This window comes from Gambusia affinis, linkage group LG10 (genome assembly GCF_019740435.1).
Source record: "Gambusia affinis linkage group LG10, SWU_Gaff_1.0, whole genome shotgun sequence".
Classification (NCBI taxonomy): domain Eukaryota; kingdom Metazoa; phylum Chordata; class Actinopteri; order Cyprinodontiformes; family Poeciliidae; genus Gambusia; species Gambusia affinis.
Genome location: NC_057877.1, coordinates 2,869,851 through 2,887,358, shown reverse-complemented (window position 1 = coordinate 2,887,358; position 17,508 = coordinate 2,869,851). Strand labels below are relative to the sequence as shown.

The 17,508-nt window shown below is 41.4% G+C and overlaps 1 protein-coding gene across 2 annotated transcripts; it reads left to right on the top strand.

Moving 5' to 3' along the window:
* The first annotated feature begins 402 nt into the window (after nucleotides 1-402).
* Nucleotides 403-16,439, top strand: ephx4 (epoxide hydrolase 4). 2 transcript variants are annotated; one of them, XM_044128582.1, is made up of 7 exons: nucleotides 403-1,683; nucleotides 4,128-4,213; nucleotides 5,733-5,890; nucleotides 10,783-10,911; nucleotides 11,467-11,511; nucleotides 12,444-12,592; nucleotides 15,493-16,439. In XM_044128582.1, exons 1-7 carry the CDS (start codon nucleotides 1,441-1,443, stop codon nucleotides 15,763-15,765), a joined length of 1,083 nt encoding a protein of 360 aa, XP_043984517.1. In that variant the 5' UTR covers nucleotides 403-1,440; the 3' UTR covers nucleotides 15,766-16,439. The 2 variants fall into 2 exon arrangements, with proteins under 2 accessions (XP_043984517.1, XP_043984516.1); XM_044128581.1 differs by having other exon boundaries at nucleotides 1,040-1,683; nucleotides 11,408-11,511.
* The last annotated feature ends 1,069 nt before the right edge of the window (nucleotides 16,440-17,508 follow it).

Below are 17,508 nucleotides of genomic sequence, written 5' to 3'. Positions count from 1 at the left end.
CTGAATCCTTCATCTTGAAGGTTTCAGGACAATCACTTCTAAATGTAAATGTGTTCTTTTTTTTTTAACCACAATTAGATACTTATTTTTTTAAATCTTTTACCAGTTTTCATTATTAAGACAAAATAATTTACAATACTAGCAAATTTAGATTTAAGAAAACATTTTGATTTTGATCTCTGTTGAATTAAGCTACATCACTGGAGTCTATTTCTTTCAATACATTTAGATTTGAGATAAGAATTTAAAAAACCCATCATATTAGAGTCCAGTAATAACAATATCCTCTTAAGTCCTGATCCATTAAATTGCCATAAGTCTTCATTTATGAATTGTATTGTCCATTTTTTTTAATCCACACCAGTTTCATCTGTCATGTCTGTCATGGTTTCATCTGTTCTGGAAAGGCTTTTCACAGGGTTAAAGAGTGTTTATGGGGAATTGACCAGTCTTTCAGACACGCGTTTTGAGGGTAACACACTGATGTTGGCTGTGGCTCACATCTAGTTGTCAGGACTCTGATGGCCTTTCAGTTGCTTCAAACATGCTAATCCACGTCTTTATGAACTTTGCATTGTAGACTTGTCAATCACTGTGAAGAATATGACTTGGATGCAAGTGCTCAATGATGGAGGCAATCTACACACTTTTCTTATTAACATGAAGCTAACCTCTAAAGTCATGAAGGCCTGTAGCTATTGATTCAAAACGTTGATTATTTGTGGACCATGTGACATTCTTTAATGTTAGAAGAATTCACTGAACGCTGAGTGCAGCCTCTTCTTTTTGCAAATGTCCTGGATCACATTTGACCTCTAACTGTGTTCATATTTTTAGTGCACCCCTTTTGATTATTTCAAATAGATGATTACAACCCCAGCCATCATGAGGCATGGCTCATGTATATGGAATTGCCTGGTGAGATATTTGAAAAACAACTTGGTAAATCCAGAGCAGCTGATTGCATTCTAAGCACGCAGGCTGTGTTGTCATTGCGGTGTTGTTACCATAGCAGCGACGTGACGCCATACCTTTTTGCAGTGATTTTTCTGGACTTCCTCTCTCTACCCTGAAATAAAGCGCCCTCTTTTCTCGGCTGCGATGAAAACAAAGGAAAATAACCCAGGATTCTCCGCCGCTAACGGGTTACTGGCTGAGATTTGGTCCGTCCTTCCCCGTCGGGCAGCACCGCGTCCCGCTAAACCACCGCCGGTGTCACACGCAAGCGCGAAAATCTGACGTGATACTCGTGCCACCGTCCCATTCAGCCGCTCGTCGGGACCCTCCCTTCAGACAGTCGTGCGTATGAGCTGGTACAGAGACAACTGCCTCCCTCCTCCGACCCCTCCCCCGGAGCTGTGGTTTAACACCCGCTGCAGGTTAACGGAAGGAAATCAATAGGCAAAGCGACCTGGATTGATTTCCTGCGGCAATGCGAAGATGGCGAGAGTCCTTAACAACTTGCTGTTATTTCTGATCAGACTTGCGCTGAAAATCAGAGTTTGGGGATACTGGTCGCTAATCTACGGTTATTGTGCTCTCTGCACCACCGCAGCCCTGCTGAAACTTTGCTGGAACATCGTGCTGAGACCGACAACAACCTTCCAATGGGGGATACGTGAAACTCCCCCGGCTTGTCTGAATGACACGTCCTTGGGAACTCATTGTTATGTTAGGATCAAGGTAAGACACGCAGACGCGCGCGCCGTCTCGCGCCCGAGCTGGAACTCATTGTGTTTGAGTCCCTCGCGCGTGTGTTCACGTGTGCTCCCACACCTTTTTCGCACCCCCTCTTTCTTTCGCTCTCTTTCCCTCTCTCTCTCTTTTGTTTTTTTAAATTGCCTTCCCCCCCTCCCCGCTGCGTCGCGTCGTGACAAGCCGGACAGGGCCTGGTTCTGTTGAGCCGAATCGGTCTCTTGTTGTTGTGTTGTTGTTGGCTTGGCGGAGCTCAGGTGGCGGTGCTGAAAGAACAGCTCCTCCGCCTGACTTCTCCGCTTGCAGCGGGGCTGCAGCCTGCCTCCAAACAACCAACCTACAGCTACAGGACGTGTTAAAACGATTATGTAATTTAGTATGTTGGTCACTAAATCCTCCAGCAACAAAAACATACAGTGTGTAGGAGAGTTTTCACATTTCCTCTCCCCCCCATAGTAATCTGTCACAAGTACAAGAAGAACTCGGGATTCAGCTGCAGACTGTGTTCACTGCGTGTTTTAACACGCTGATCTGGGACTATGTTGATAATCCGTTGAGCAGTTCTGCCCAAAGAAGTGCTTCACCTCTATGTTTTGCAAATAAAATACTGCTCCATAGAATCAATATATTCAAGTGAAAATACATAATGCAGATAGCAGTAAAATGTAACTACTGGTTGTTGAGGGGAGGCTCCAGTTTGAAAGCAACACGCTGCTTTGATCCATAAACATGATTTGCTCTTCGTGACCTCTGACCCTCCGATTGATGTTGGTTTTGTCGCTGTAAAGTTCACAGGAGATTTGTTTTTGACATGAAGTGCTGCAGTCGAGATGATGTCTTGTGTTCCACTGCCTGTTTTTTTCCAACAGCTGAAACTAGTAAAAATGTTTATGTGATGTGATGATACAATGTCTTTCAAAAGTATTCACACTCGTCGGATTATCCTATGTTTTGTCACTTTACAACCTGCTACAGTAATATATTTCACTGGGACTTTATGTAACATATCAGATAAAGTAGTGCCAATTTGTAAACAGCATTTTTCAATTTTTCCAAACCCAGTTGTTGTATCTGTATGTTTAGGTCAGGAGGGCAGCTACTGTCTGAGGTGTATGGAGACACATTAGTAGCGCTATACACATGTAGCTACAGCACAGTTGCAAGAGTTGCATTTTACTAGTAACTTAAGCTAACCTGAATATTTACAAGCCTCCTCTTGATAGACTGAAATTGCTACCTACTGTCTATCAACCGCTTTGAAAAGTTTTCTTCATGCCTATGACATCTTTTATCATCCCTCTTCTGTTTATTGTTTTCTCCTGAGAGCTTTCATTTCTGCTTCTCCGTCGTTACCTGCCTGTCATCAGATAACACTACTCAAATGATGATACTAAAAAAAAAAAATCAAGAAAAAAGCCTGTTCTCAAGTTAAAATTTTTCTTTGGCACCCTCACTATCACAGCACCCTGCTTTTTGCACAATGACCATAAACTGTAGGGTCATCGTCCAGCTAGAAGCTAAGCCTCTTACTGACTCTCAAATGTTTGCCAACCTTTTAGAGACTTTCTTCCAGGATTTACCTATATTTATCTATCTACATCTATCTTCCCATACATTCTGAACGAAATTCCGAATGGCATAGTTTAGACGTGAGGGTGGTGTGTTCAGGGTGATATGAAAAGTGTTAGCTTTTTGGCCTCTTGTAGTATTATGTGGGCTGAAAAGTTCTGTTTTGGTCTCAACAAGGCCTCAAGAAATACCTTTTTTAAAGTTATGTTTGAAAACACTTTAGGCCAGGAGGTCACTTTTCTATTCACCTTCTGTACGCTGCTCAATGTGCTATAAGAGGAAAAATTGTACAGAACAACTTTTTATGCACCTTCATCTATGCTCACTAACATTATCATTTGCTTAGCAAGCAGCAGAGGGTGAGCACAAGAGTGATTGCCAGCACTAAGCACCTCCTCCTGGTTCTGATTGGTTGTTTCACGACGTAATGATCATTTGAACAAATATGTAAAAGACATATACATTTTTGAAATAAAAGTTACAAACTGTAGAAAATTTACCAGCTGTAACCCTTGTGACATAGTTGGGAGGTAGATGCAAAGGCAGAATTTCATAAGGGGCTGCCAACAGATTTATCTTGATCATCATTTTTTATGTTGTAGATTGACACCTATCCCAAGTCGCATTAATCTTTTCAGTGAAATATATTCAACTCTGAATACTGAATACTGCAGATGGCATGTTTTATTTCCTTGGGAGACGCGCACGCGCGTGCTCATCCGCTTTAACATTAGCTGATTCTCAGTTTTTCACTGGAGGTACAGTAAATCAGGAAGTGCTGCGTCGGTATTTTGTGGCTGGGGATGAAGAGGGGAAAGAGGTTGTTGGCGCAGGTTTGATCTGTGCGTCTTTCCGTTCTGCAGGAGTCTGGCCTGCGGTTCCACTACGTTGCTGCTGGGGAGAGAGGAAAGCCCCTCATGCTGTTTCTGCACGGCTTCCCCGAGTTCTGGTAAGTGTAGCGGTGAGAGCACCACTCTGGGTTCAGCCGCAAACATTTACACTGTGCATTTTGCATACAACATCCATTGACTGTGTCACTTCTTCACCGTAAGGCTGCAGCAGCACTGTTTATTATCTGCATTCTGTCTTCAGCAAAAATCCATCCCAGTCTTATTCACAGATGTGGATTATAATTGGCTTGGGTGGGATAGTGAGGGGGGTGTTTCAAGATGTCCTTATCCTGAAATGGAAAATAAAACCAAAACAAACAAACATATATATGCTGAGGATTGTGTCCTGGAGTGAAGCCAAAGAGCTATAAGCCTGTCCATATCTGTAGGATGTTATGTAGGCTGAGGGCTGAAAAGGGATTCATTTAACAGTAGACAGGAGCAGTTTCTGCTTCACTCTCCATCTTCCTGATTGGGATGATGAACTGAGCTGAAGGTGGTCAGAAAGATGCAGCTCTTCCTTTTTGAAATCTGTTCACCTACTTTTAGAAAGCCAGAGCAGCGTACGGAGGATCGTACAGCAGCATGCATCACCCTGCAACATCCGGGATGTTGTGAGACAGTCCAAAACAAAGTGGTGAACAGGTGTAAAAGGATTTCAAGTCAAAACGTATCCCATGTGCTTGAATTCAGTCCTAGTTTCCAATTCACTGCAGTTCTGAACTTTGACTGGACCATTCTTATCAATGAATATGGTTTAATCCAGCTGTGTCCCAAGTTTTGTTCTGAGGGCCAAGTTAAAAGAACCTGTTTATTTTGGTAAATGTAAAAATGTATGTGGCATTTAATCTTTTTTTTTAATCTGTTTAAATAATAAACTAAAACAAAAATTTATTGAAGCAAACTAAATTGTTGGATTGTTTAAATGCAAAATAAAAAAAAAGGTGGTTTCCTGATTATCCATCCATCCATGTGCAGTTTAGTGATATAAATCACACTTCTTTGTATGGCTGGAGCCCTAAAGAAGCATATGAGAAATGTTAATGTTTTTCAGCAGCAGTATTTGTGTTTGTAGATCTATGATTGTTGTGTCATGCAGTCAGAGTCATACAGTTACCTAAAAAAAGAAGTAATAAATAGTTTGAATCATCACTTTTATTGTTATCATAACAGTACCACAAAATATTGTGATAAAACTTTAGGTCCATATTGACCAGTCCTATAGACCACTAAAGGAAGTATATTTAAAAACATAAATGCGGGGTTAATGAAAAGTATTTGAGCTCTGGTGGTAAGACTGCAGGAGTCAGGGAGGAGTTTGGTCAGACCGTCAGTTACCAAAACCATGCACAAAAAAAAAATTTAAAAGCGCACGCGGGGTCATTGCGACTCCTCTGGACTGCGACCATGGTAAGAAAAACTCCCAGGGTTCCTGGGAGACCCCGTCTCTTCAAACAGTGGGAGGATTAATACTTTCTTTTCAAAATCTGACAAGCCCCACTTGAATGGATATTCAGATTTTTTTTTTAAATATGACTACGACCGGACAGAATCACAACCGTACATGTTTCTCTTCAGGTTCTCCTGGCGCTACCAGCTGCGTGAGTTCAAGAGCGAGTTCCGTGTGGTGGCCGTGGACATGCGCGGCTACGGCGAATCCGACCTGCCGCTCTCCACGGAGAGCTACCAGCTGGACCACCTGGTCACCGACGTGAAAGATATCGTGGAGTACCTGGGTAAGAAGCTCCTCCCTGTAATCTCCAGAGGGCAGATCTTGTTGTGACGGTGTCTCAGGTCAAATATAAACTTGTTTATCAGTCTGTGGTCTTTGGACAGCCCTCAGGCCCGCAGCGCACACAGCATGACAAACTTCCTGTGAGTCAGCCTGATGACTCCATCCTAACACTAGCAGGGAGCAAGCTGGAGGCTGTCCTCACACACCACCACCAACATCTGACAATTATCTGACCAGAATAGCTACTGCTTCCCCCCCCCCCCTCCTTTTACTCTTAAAACTAATGCAGATTTCACACTTTAGTTCCTTTTTAAGGTTTTCTTTAAATCCAGTATTGAAGTATTCTCAGCTGTCACTTCAGAACTAAATGTACTAAGTGGCTTCTTTTGCAGTAACTACAAACAAACCTGATCTAATTCGAACGGCCACCTTCTGTTTTTCCTGCAGTTGCTGTTGTTCATTAACACAGTGATGTCTGTATTTGAAGGGGAGACGGAAGCAAACGTGCCTTTTGGCACATCAGACGTTCCTCCATGTATTTTACATAAACCTGTTGCAGAAACTATTTAACCAGTTAAAGAGGCGTGAGCTTTACATCAAAGTCCAGCCCTGACATATTGTTTCGCTTTATCAGAACCATTAACAGGCGTGCACACTTTTACTTTTGCTACGTCTCACTACAGAAGGAGTCTCCCAGCTTGTCCAGCATCTTGAACACTAATGGGCGTTTAGGTTTTAGGGAGTTGATTCAAATCAGTGGCAGGAAGATGAAAATAAAGCTGAATACAGAGGCTGAAGGTCAAAATGGTTCATCAGCACAATGACAACATTTTGCTGACATCTTCATTTATTGGTTCTTTAGTTGTTGCACTTTGTAGCAGTATTTCATTTTTAATGTGTAAAGTAAGCATAAATCCAACCATTCAAACTTGAAAATAAAGTATTGAATGTATTCCAGTCAGACTATGGTTGAAAGCCAGTAACATTCATCATTTCTGATTTTTTTTTCCATTAACGTGAGACAAGCGATGCAAACTTTTGCTTTAGAAAATAAAAAATAATTTAAAGCTATTGGAAAAAGAAAGTACACCCTCTCTTTCACCACCCCTTTCAGTAAATCCTCTAATCCTCACTTGGTTCTACATTATTTCAAGTTTAAAATTCAAGCGTGTGAAAATAAACACCAGATCTCACTCTGCTGTTGTCTTTAAACAAAGATGAAAGCAAAGTGGAACAGAGGAAGTAGTAACAGGCTGATGCTGAAGTGAAGACATCCTGGGTCATTGTGACCGCAGGAGTTCTACATGTACTCAGTGTCAGGGTGGAAAGACACCCACAACTTCCTAAGAGAAGCAACTGCTGCTGCACATCAATCTGAGAAGATTTACAAAGATTCTAATGCTTCCACAGAATTCAATTCCAATTATTCTTCATACTGAGGAAGAGAACTTAAAGGGAGTTTATTATGTAAAATCAACTGTTTTGAGCTTCGAATCATGTTATAGTGTTGTTCGTCCATCATAACTTCTCAGTCCAACGATCCTAAGAACAGCATAATGAAGGAGCATTGCTGTGACGATGTGCTGTAGGCGGGGTGGTGGAATGAGCAGGAGCTTCTTAAAGAGACAGTGGCCCAATTTCAAGGTGTCAAATTGCAAAGTCGAATTTCTTTTAAGTCATATTTGATGTATACAGCATTTTGATAACAACTGAAGGTAACACAGTTACTTGATGGTGCTATAAATTTTGATTGTGCTATAAATTGTCCTAGTCTTCCCTTGAGTGGACGTCGCTGCAAAACCCAGACGCAGCTTTTCATCATGAAATGACAGTATGGAAAATGTTGAGTGTTTCTGTACACTTAAAGTTAGATTGTATGAGAAGTGAAAGAAGGTGAGCTTTGATTTTGTCATGACTGTAGCTGTGAATGCTGCCTCCTCTGCTGCTGTGCTAAGAGGCTCATTCATAAGTGATGTGTCCTTGCTGACTGTCTCTCGACTGTTACCATAACACAGCTTTTCTCCAATAGTGTAAAAAGTAAAAGAAAACAAATGAAAGAAGTTGACTTCTTATAAACCCCAGAGAGCCAGAAGGAACCCAGTGTAACTTCTGCTACTGGTTTCTACTGGTTGGTTGGTTTCCTGTTTGCAGACAGGCCAGCACCTGTCCAGAAGCTGAATGTGGATTAAACTCCACTATTAGCCTGATGTGTTGTCCCTAATCCGAGCCCAGTGAGCAGTTCAGCCCTTGGTGATATCCTTCACAATCTTCGGAGCACATTCTCTGTGAAACATTAAGGAAAGCACTGTGTTAGTAAAGACAGTGATGGCTGGAGGAAGAGCTCACTGCATTGTTCTTGCTGTCACTGTACGTTACTTCACAGGCTGTGGAGAGTGAAGCACTCAATAATTTATCCTGCTGTGCAAATCAGGCTTGATGGTCACTAAAGCGTGGAGAAAAGCTTGCTCTGATTGTACAATACCTGCTGTCCTCTGCTCAGCAACTGAACCAGGGGTCAGCAACCTTTTCCGTTCAAAGAGACGCTTTTGCCCCCGCTACAAAATAAAACTCGAGCCGCAAAAGTGAAATAGGTACAACATGAAATGTTTCACTGTGAAAGCTAACAAGTGAAACAAAAAATTATTTATATTTTCAAATTTTAAAGCACAATAAGTTCTCAACTACAAAAAAAATACTTTTTTGTTGAATGGAGGTGAGACTTTTCCATAAATAGAAAAAATGAAGAGAGATAAGTAACATAGCTTGAAGCTAATGACTTTTAGTCTGCTGTAAATATTATGTGCATATTTTGCATAAGAACGTACAGAAAAAAAAAAAATCCTAAAATGACCATTTTCTTTTGTTCCCATAATCAAAATCATTTCCGTTTTGGAGCCGTTGCTTGCAGAGCCCTCAGCTGGACTGTAAGAGACCTGGACACGAGCCACTCTTCAGTCCAGACCCACTGGCAAAAAGCCACACTTCTTTTCAGCATTACAGAGCTGCAAAAGTATTCATACCGCTTGAACTTTTCCTCGTCCTTTCATATTACAAAGGCAATGTGTTATGTTAACTGATGGACAACATAAAGCAGTGCATTATGGGTAAAGTGGCACAAAAAATTCTACATGGTTTTCAAATTAAAACTACATTTTCAAGTCCTTCCACAGGCTTTCTGACACATGAATGTGCTTTGATTTAAACCACATCGTCCTGCGTTATCTGGAGGATGATGGGTTTCAGAGTGGCGTTCCATTGCTAGTTTGTAGTTCCATCCCAAATTCATTCAGCTTCTTGATGATTCCTTATTTTAGAAGAATATGGTTGTCTTTTGGATCCTTTTGGATCCGTTTGGACAAAGTATAACGCTCCTGCTTCAGGTCTGCTTGGACAGCCTTCATGCTAGCTGGGATATCCTCCAGGACTACATTCTTGTTAGCTTGACCTGTTGTTGGCTTCATCCAAGTTTCCTGACACCAAGTCATCTTTATTGGTTTTAAATGTGTTTTTAAAGACAGTTTTGGTTTGCTGTTTAAAATTTAGGATTTTAAATAGAAAAGATTGATTTGATTTGATTTTGTCTGCGAAAATCTTTGGCTAAACTGGCAATGCTCGATAAAGTGTCCTCCTCTTCCAACAGTCCCTGATCCCAATAATAAAAATGATTGCAAATTCCTTAGAATCGTCCTTTGTATTCACAATAGTGTTACAGTGTCCTTCTTTCGGTAATTCCATAAGGCTAGAGTTCATGAATACAAATTGACACAGGTCGTAAAACTCAATGTATTGTTCTCCTTCTGCTTCGTTGCTCTTGACTACTTTGTGTGGGTCAGCCACATAAAATCCCAGTGAAGTACACAGAGCTTTGTGTTTGTAATGTGACAGAAGGTGATAGTTAAAGCAGCAGGCTGCTGCTCTCGTCTCCATTAAAAGGGAATGAGCAGGCGGCGATTTGTCTGAAGCAGCGCTGAGACTTTGCTGAGTCGCTGTGAAGGATGTGTGAGCTCGCTGTTGATGGGAGGCTAAATTGCATAAACAGGTGGAAATGGGTCTATCACAGGTTGCTCAGGGGAATTACTCAGCGGGGAGGGGAACAGTTGTGTGATCATTCTGATCCTTTAGTCATGGTCTGCCTCAGCCGTCGGTCGTTACAAACCTTAATTAGACGAGAGCAAAGGTTCTTTTAGGGTGGAAGGTGTTACCTGCTATGCTGTACCGTGAAAAAGTGTTTCAGAGGCTATAAAAGGCAAATAGCGTGTGTACTTCTAAAAACTACAGTTGAAACCAGAAGTTCACATACATTTAATTTTTCTGACTATTAGAAGCAACCAAACATCAGAAAATGTATTTTAATGACATTAATAAATAAAAATATTTAAAATTCTCTCATTTTTGTGGCATTAAGTGAATAGATATAATTTTGATATTTCTGACTGACCCAAAAAAAGAGAAGTTAGGTCTGATTTAACTTCAGACAGTGAGGAAAAAAAGGGCGTATTTTGCTTTTTTTACAGTGTTTTTAAGCTTCTGGTTCCTATTGCAAGTCCAGACTTTGACTTGGCCACTCCGAAACCTTTATCTTTAAGGTTTTAAGGTGTTGAGCTGTCCAGAGGCTAACTCTGCTCTGCTTCAGGTTGTTATCCTGTTATACAAACCAAGCCGAGGCCAAGTTCTTTCTTTCCAAATGAATAATAAATTTAAAAAAAATTTTTTGAATGATGCGGACTGATGTTATTTGTATCTGGTATTTAAAATGGTTTGACCTGAAATGTTTTAAGTGTGATAAACTAGAAATCTGCATGAGGGAGAGTATTTATTTATGAGACTATATCCACATGGTGTAGTTTTAATGAAAAGAAAAATGTTGTCTGTGTGTGTTTGTTTCCTTCCAAGGGTACAACAGGTGTTGCCTTGTGGGCCACGACTGGGGTGGAACCATAGCGTGGCTGTTTGCCATACACTACCCTGAGATGGTGACCAAGCTGATAGTCCTGAACTGCCCCCATCCTTCTGTGTTCACAGGTACGATCTCACCACAAGCACATCCTCACGCGTCCTCAAGCTCTTCATGCTTCGAAGGAAAACCAATTTTCCCTCATGCTAATTAGAGAAGCTCCGATCTGCTCCCTTCTCAAGCAACGAGCTTTCTCAGAATAGCTTTTATCTGCTCACATGAAAGAAATTGTTCTGACCCATGACCACCAGGGATGTAAATATCGACTTCCAGTCATATTACGGGAATTATGATTGTTAATTAGGAGGCGTCATTACTTCGATTGTGTGTATGCATCCAGCTGGCAAATCTTCCTCTGGCTTGGGGGGGGCAGGATGATGAGGAGCTAATTACAGGGAGGCACGCACAAAGTCAGAACAGCAGGTTTGACCGCAGGAGACGAGGCGGCAAAGTCAAATCCCATCCACTTCCCTTGCAAGTGTGTGCAAACTTCCCGTTAATTAAAGCCAAAAATGAAACGTCTCCCTCGCTCCCCCTCTTGTCTGTCTTCTCTTTCTCCTCCAGACTACGCTCTGCGTCACCCCAGCCAGCTGCTGAAATCCAGCCATTTCTTTTTCTTCCAGCTGCCCCGCTTCCCAGAGCTCATGCTCTCCATCAACGACTTCAAGGTGGGCTCACATGCTTTTCAAGGTCAAGCTTGTGTGCATGTGGGCACACACTTGTGTGTGTGTGTGTATGTATATATATATATATATGTGTGTGATGTGTGTGCGTGCACTGGTGAATGTCGCACACTGTTGCAGTGTTTGTTTTTCTGTGTCAGTGTCATTGGTAGACATGCACTCCTGTGTACAATCTACAAGTACTCACCTAATATTCAAAGCGTCCCCCATTTAATCAGGTTGATGCCTTTTTCCCCTGATATGTAAATGATCAGAGACAATTTCAGATTTGTCAACAGATTGGTCTGTCAAATTATTTTGCATAAATAGAGCTTCTTAGTGCTGAGGCTGAAGCTGCATTGGCTTTTTATTCCTCTGAGAAGAAGCTGGTGCTGCAGTACAGTTTCTGTCCCCTACGATGGAGTATTAGGGCTAAGAAAGAAAAAGTAAATTGCAAGAATAAAGTCATAGTATTATGGGCATAATGTTATAATACTATGAGAAAAAGTAGTATGGGAAAAAGTCATAATATTGCTAGAAAAGTCACACGACAACAAAGTTGAAATAATACGAGAATAAATATCTAATAATACCGACTTTGAAAATGGTTTGGTCTGAATTGTTTTAAGGGTGATAAACTAGAAATCTGAATGAGGGTGAGCCATTTCACTTATTTCTTGAATTTTAGAGATCCCTGTTGTTTTGGCAGCAGTTTTGATAATCAGCTTTGACAGTGATGCCATATTCAGTCTGAGTTTTTCAGGTTTAGAAGCACAGGATGAGATGCCCGAATGCAGAGCTGAGAACTGCAGTCAGAGCTCATCTCACCTGAGATGCAGCTTCTCTGTCTCACATTACGGGAACGTCAGCCGCCGTCCTGCAAATTTTCTGCCAATCAAACGGCTCCAGTGCTGTCTGTCTGTCTGTCTGTCCTGCAGGCCCTCAAAGCCTTGTTCACCAGTCGGAGCACCGGGATCGGCAGAAAGGGCCGATGGCTCACTGCAGAGGACTTGGAAGCCTACATGTATGCACTCTCACAGCCAGGAGCTCTGACAGGAGCTCTCAACTATTACAGGAATGTCTTCAGGTAGGGGGCTGACTCATATCTCATATCTTTGTTTTTTTCTTTAAATAAAAAAAAGGAGAAAGAATTGGAGTAAAGTCTTCTAAAGGGTCTGAAAGCATCTGGCCTGTCCCACATACACAGTAGCAGGATGCTTTTCAGCCACTGTGACCCGGTTCTGTTGACAAAATGTCACCTGATTGTTTATCACTTTATTTAGCCAAACGAACTAACCTTTTAAACGCTCAGAGTCGGACTGTGTCACAGTCCAATATGATAAAACCTTTTGTATCCTTAAAGGGACAGTATTATGTAAAATCCACTTTTTACACCATGTTCCAATGTTATTCCTTTATCAGAACCATAACTGGAGTGTTCCCTGGATTCTTTCATGCTTGTTTGAGTAATTCTTCAGTCTCCATGGCAACCATTCACCTGTGCAAAACGCCTGGTTGGACCTAGCTGCAGTTTCCAAGCTTCTAAGCTCTGCCTCACAGAGCACACCTCCCCTGCGACTTCCCCTCTCAGGTCCTTAAGACTAGCCAGCAGCAATTAGCAAACAACTGGTGAACCTGCACATCTGCTGAGTTCAGCATTAGAGCTACCTCATAGTGCAACGCTGGTAGAAACATTGTCAAAAGATTTATAGAGTGGCCATGTTTTGATGACTTTCTGCAGGCGGAGTTTCATGATAAGCAGGAGTTTTTAAAGATACAGTGGCCCAATTTCAAGGAGTTTAAATTTTAAAGTTAAATTTCTTTTAAGCCATATTTAATATGTATAGCAGTAGTTACTTGATTGTCCTATAAAATAATACTGAAAGATGCCTAATGCTGCCCCTTTAAGCCATATTTCTGATGTCTACTGTGAACTTTTTTGGGGGGCAGGGGAGTTTTCCCCGTCTTTTGTGGGCTCTAGTGTCCCTTATTTGAAAGTATTATTTTGTTCTGACAGAACAAAATAGTCAATATTTTCTTTTAGTTCTTCATGCGTTGTCTCTCAACACACAAAGAAAAAACAACCTCCATGTAACAGAAACATGTTTCACTATAGTGTCATATACAATTCTAAGTCACTTCAGTGAAAGTTTATCTCTTCACTCCATCCATCCATCCATCCATCCATCCATCCATCCATTTTCTATACACCCTTCATCCCTAACGGGGTCAGGAGGGTCGCTGGTGTTTATCCCCAGCTAACGTTCTGGGCGAGAGGCGGGGTTCACCCTGGACAGGTCGCCAGTCTGTCGCAGGGCAACACAGAGACAAACAGGACAAACAACCATGCACACACACACTCACACCTAGGGAGAATTTAGAGAGACAAATTAACCTGACAGTCATGTTTTTGGACTGTGGGAGGAAGCCGGAGAACCCGGAGAGAACCCACCATGCACAGGGAGAACATGCAAACTCCATGCAGAAAGACCCTGGGCCGGGAATCGAACCCAGGACCTTCTTGCTGCAAGGCAACAGCTCTACCAACTGCGCCACCGTGCAGCCCTCTCTTCATTACGTGTAGATAAAATTATTTCCAGCTGTGATGAATAAATTTAGTCTTTTAGCTCAACAAAACATCACCACATAATATTCACTGAATTGACATCAATATTTTCTTTTCAGCACTCTTAAATCCGTACAGTGGAATAAATAACAACTCACTGTCACTTCTTCATCAGTATCAGCATTTCAAAGAGAAAAGGCGCAATATCAGCAGAATAGCCTTTGTGAGTTAGCCATAATAAGCATTGCTAATTCACATACAAAACCTCATGTAGAGAACATCTAGAGAAAATCTATTTCTATTTCAGAGAAATAGAAACACACACGATACACGTTTTAAAAACAATCTGTATAAATTAGCAATAGCAGAAAATTAGCAATAGTATCTAAAAATAGATACTATTTTTAGATACTAAAAATAGATACTAAAAGTAGTATCTATTTTTAGTATCTATCATCTAAAAATAGATACTATTTTTAGATGATAGTATCTAAAAATACTATCACCGCTGACACAAGTCTACCAAATATCTGCATCATCCTGCAGCTCTCTTTAATAAACTATCCACTTCTGTTAGCCGAAAGGAGGAACAAGGAAGAATATTGAAGGGCATGTACTGTATTTTTTTTTTTTTACATGTGAACTGTGCGTGCATGACTGGGCAGGCCATCTGCTCCTTCTCAAGCAACGAGCTTCCTGAGAATAGCTTTTATCTGCTCACATGAAAGAAATTGTTCTGACCCATGACCATCAGGGATGTAGATATCAACGTACAGTCATTCATTATTCATCCAATCATTTCATATGTATTGATTAACCCTTTAATGGTGTATCTGAAAACACACTGTACCACTGTGTGGGATTTCACTATCACTATAGTGCAGATGGTATAAACAAGAACATTTCAGTTTTTCAGGATCTACTGGGCCTGTTTCAGGCGAGCTCAGAAGTCTCAACTACATTTTTCTAGTGTTGTTTGGCCTCTAGAAGACCAGAACCAGAGACCATCTCCTTTGCTCCTTGTTGTTTTTGTGCCAGCTCTACTGCAGCTTGGTTCACTTCAGGCTGCAGTGTGGACATAACTTTAGTAATGTGTGATTTTAATTTTTTGTACAGTCAACACAACACACTGCTTGAAACCCCCCCCCCCCCCCCCCCTCCCAAAGATTTCAGAAGGGCACTTTTAGTCTGGAGTTAAAACAGCCTGTGCTCTAGCACCACCTAGTGTCTATCTGCGCACATCCCTGTTCTTGCCTACCTATTTCAATGACATACATTGAAGTTTGCAGGTTTAATGTGAGAGAATGTGAAAATATTTAAGGAGTATGAATATTTCTGCAAAACAATTTCTTTTTTTTTTCTTCTTCTTCTTCTTCTCCCATGTGTCAGCTAAAGTGTAACTTGTATCTGTTTGTCGCCAGCTCGCTCCCTCTGAGCCACAAGCACGTCAGGTCTCCGGTGCTGCTGCTGTGGGGGGAGCGGGACGCATTCCTGGAGCAGGAGATGGCCGAGGCGTGCCGCCTCTACATCAGGAATCACTTCCGTCTCAATATCATATCCGGGGCCAGCCACTGGCTGCAGCAGGACCAGCCCGACATTGTCAACACCCTCATATGGACCTTCCTGAAGGAGGGAGAGGGACGCAAGAGCTACAGGAACTAAACCCGCACCGCGCCCCACGTGTCCCCCCCTAACGCCCACCTTGCACCGTCCCCACTCTCCCGGAAGCCTTGAAAATGCCTGTGATACCAAGCAACATAGTGATGATGCAATCATTCTTTAAATTTTTTCACATTTTAGATATATTTTTTAAAAAAAGAAGTCAGCGAAGAAGAAGGAGAATCAAAGCACACCTCTCACTCAAGAGGAGAGGACACATGTTTTAAGATATTTTTTGCACATGACAGCGACATATCCGCCTTAAAGTTTTGTCGGTTCCAGCATTACAAATGTGTGGCGAAATCTTTTTATTTATTTATTTATTTTGTGACCTGTATTGTGTGGTGCCTTTTAACTTTGGAGCTGTCGCGGTGTGAAGACGTCCCGGGGCGTCGCGGCGTGTCGTTGTCCACTGTTCTCGTGTCGCTCCGCTGTATTTCGGGCACAGTTCTCTGGGAGTCCCCCGCCTCCCAGGGCTTTGTTCATCAGGTAGTGTTTGTCAAAATGGAGGTTTCTTTTTTAGTATTTTTTTCCCCTCCCTCAAATATCTGCTCAAATATAGAGAATGTTAACTTGATCTTCCTGTAGAGAAATGTTAAGTGACGGTTGCCTATTGTACTATTTTGTATCTCTTCCTACACGCTGCATTTGGAAACTCACTGAGCCAGGTCGATACTGTTTGATTTTCTAAATAAACTGAATAAGTGTCTGTCAGACTGCAATGCTTCTTCGCATTTTCAGCCTATTTTTGGGTGACTATTGTCGTTGGGTGTTTGAAGCTATAAACAGAATCTCATGCTCTATGTTTGTGTGCTTGTAGCTGTCTCACCAGCAGTCACAGTGGAGGTTTTACTAAATTGATCAGAGTCGAGTGACGCAGCAGTTTGAAGCTTTTTCTGCACAACAAACGTCTGGACAGTGGATATTTATAACTTTGCTCTGTGCCAAAGAAAAATGCTGATGTAGTCATAATAGTTTCACATAAATGGCTTCCAAAGGGGTGTCAGCACAATCACACTGTTCCACCTGAAGATGTAGATTGGGCCGGTTTCAAGACCTAAACTGGAAATTTCTAGTTTTATTTTATATTGCTGAGCTATACACCTGCACAGTTGTTTGAAATTAATAAACTTTTTTTTCCCTTTGAAAAATTGTTTTTGTCCTACTGAATTCATATTTAACCGCAGCTGCTCTCTGCAATAACAACAAAACAGATGTTTGAATCCTTGCACCAGGCACTTGTGCTAATTTGCCGGTCATATTAAAAGTGGCGTTGACAACATAGTACGAGCAACAATTGCAGGAAGAAACGATGACGTCATATGCATGCTTGGGACCCTTCAGGAACGGTCAGAAAATCTCGAAACAGGCGTGCAGAAGTAAAGGTTATTTTTATAGTCCGCATTTTACAAAGAAATAAGAAATGTTTCGTTTTCAGGTAGGAAATAAGAATGGTCAAATTGATATATACGAATACAATAATCCAGTATTTGTCCCTTTTTGCTGAAATAGGTAGGTGTAGGTGCAGGAAGGTTTGGAGATATAGAAACACACAAGATACAACAATCTGAATAAAAGTTGAAAACTATACAGCTGTGAAAGTAAAAGATAATCAATTTTCCTTTTTAATTTTCTCCAAACGGTACGAACTTGATTCAATATGTGCCCAATCCAAACGTCTCATTCTACTTTTTATTTTTGTCTTAAAAAGAAAGTTAGCTGGAATTTCTGTTTTGTAATCTCAGTACCCTTTGTAATGTTTATATTCATGCATAACC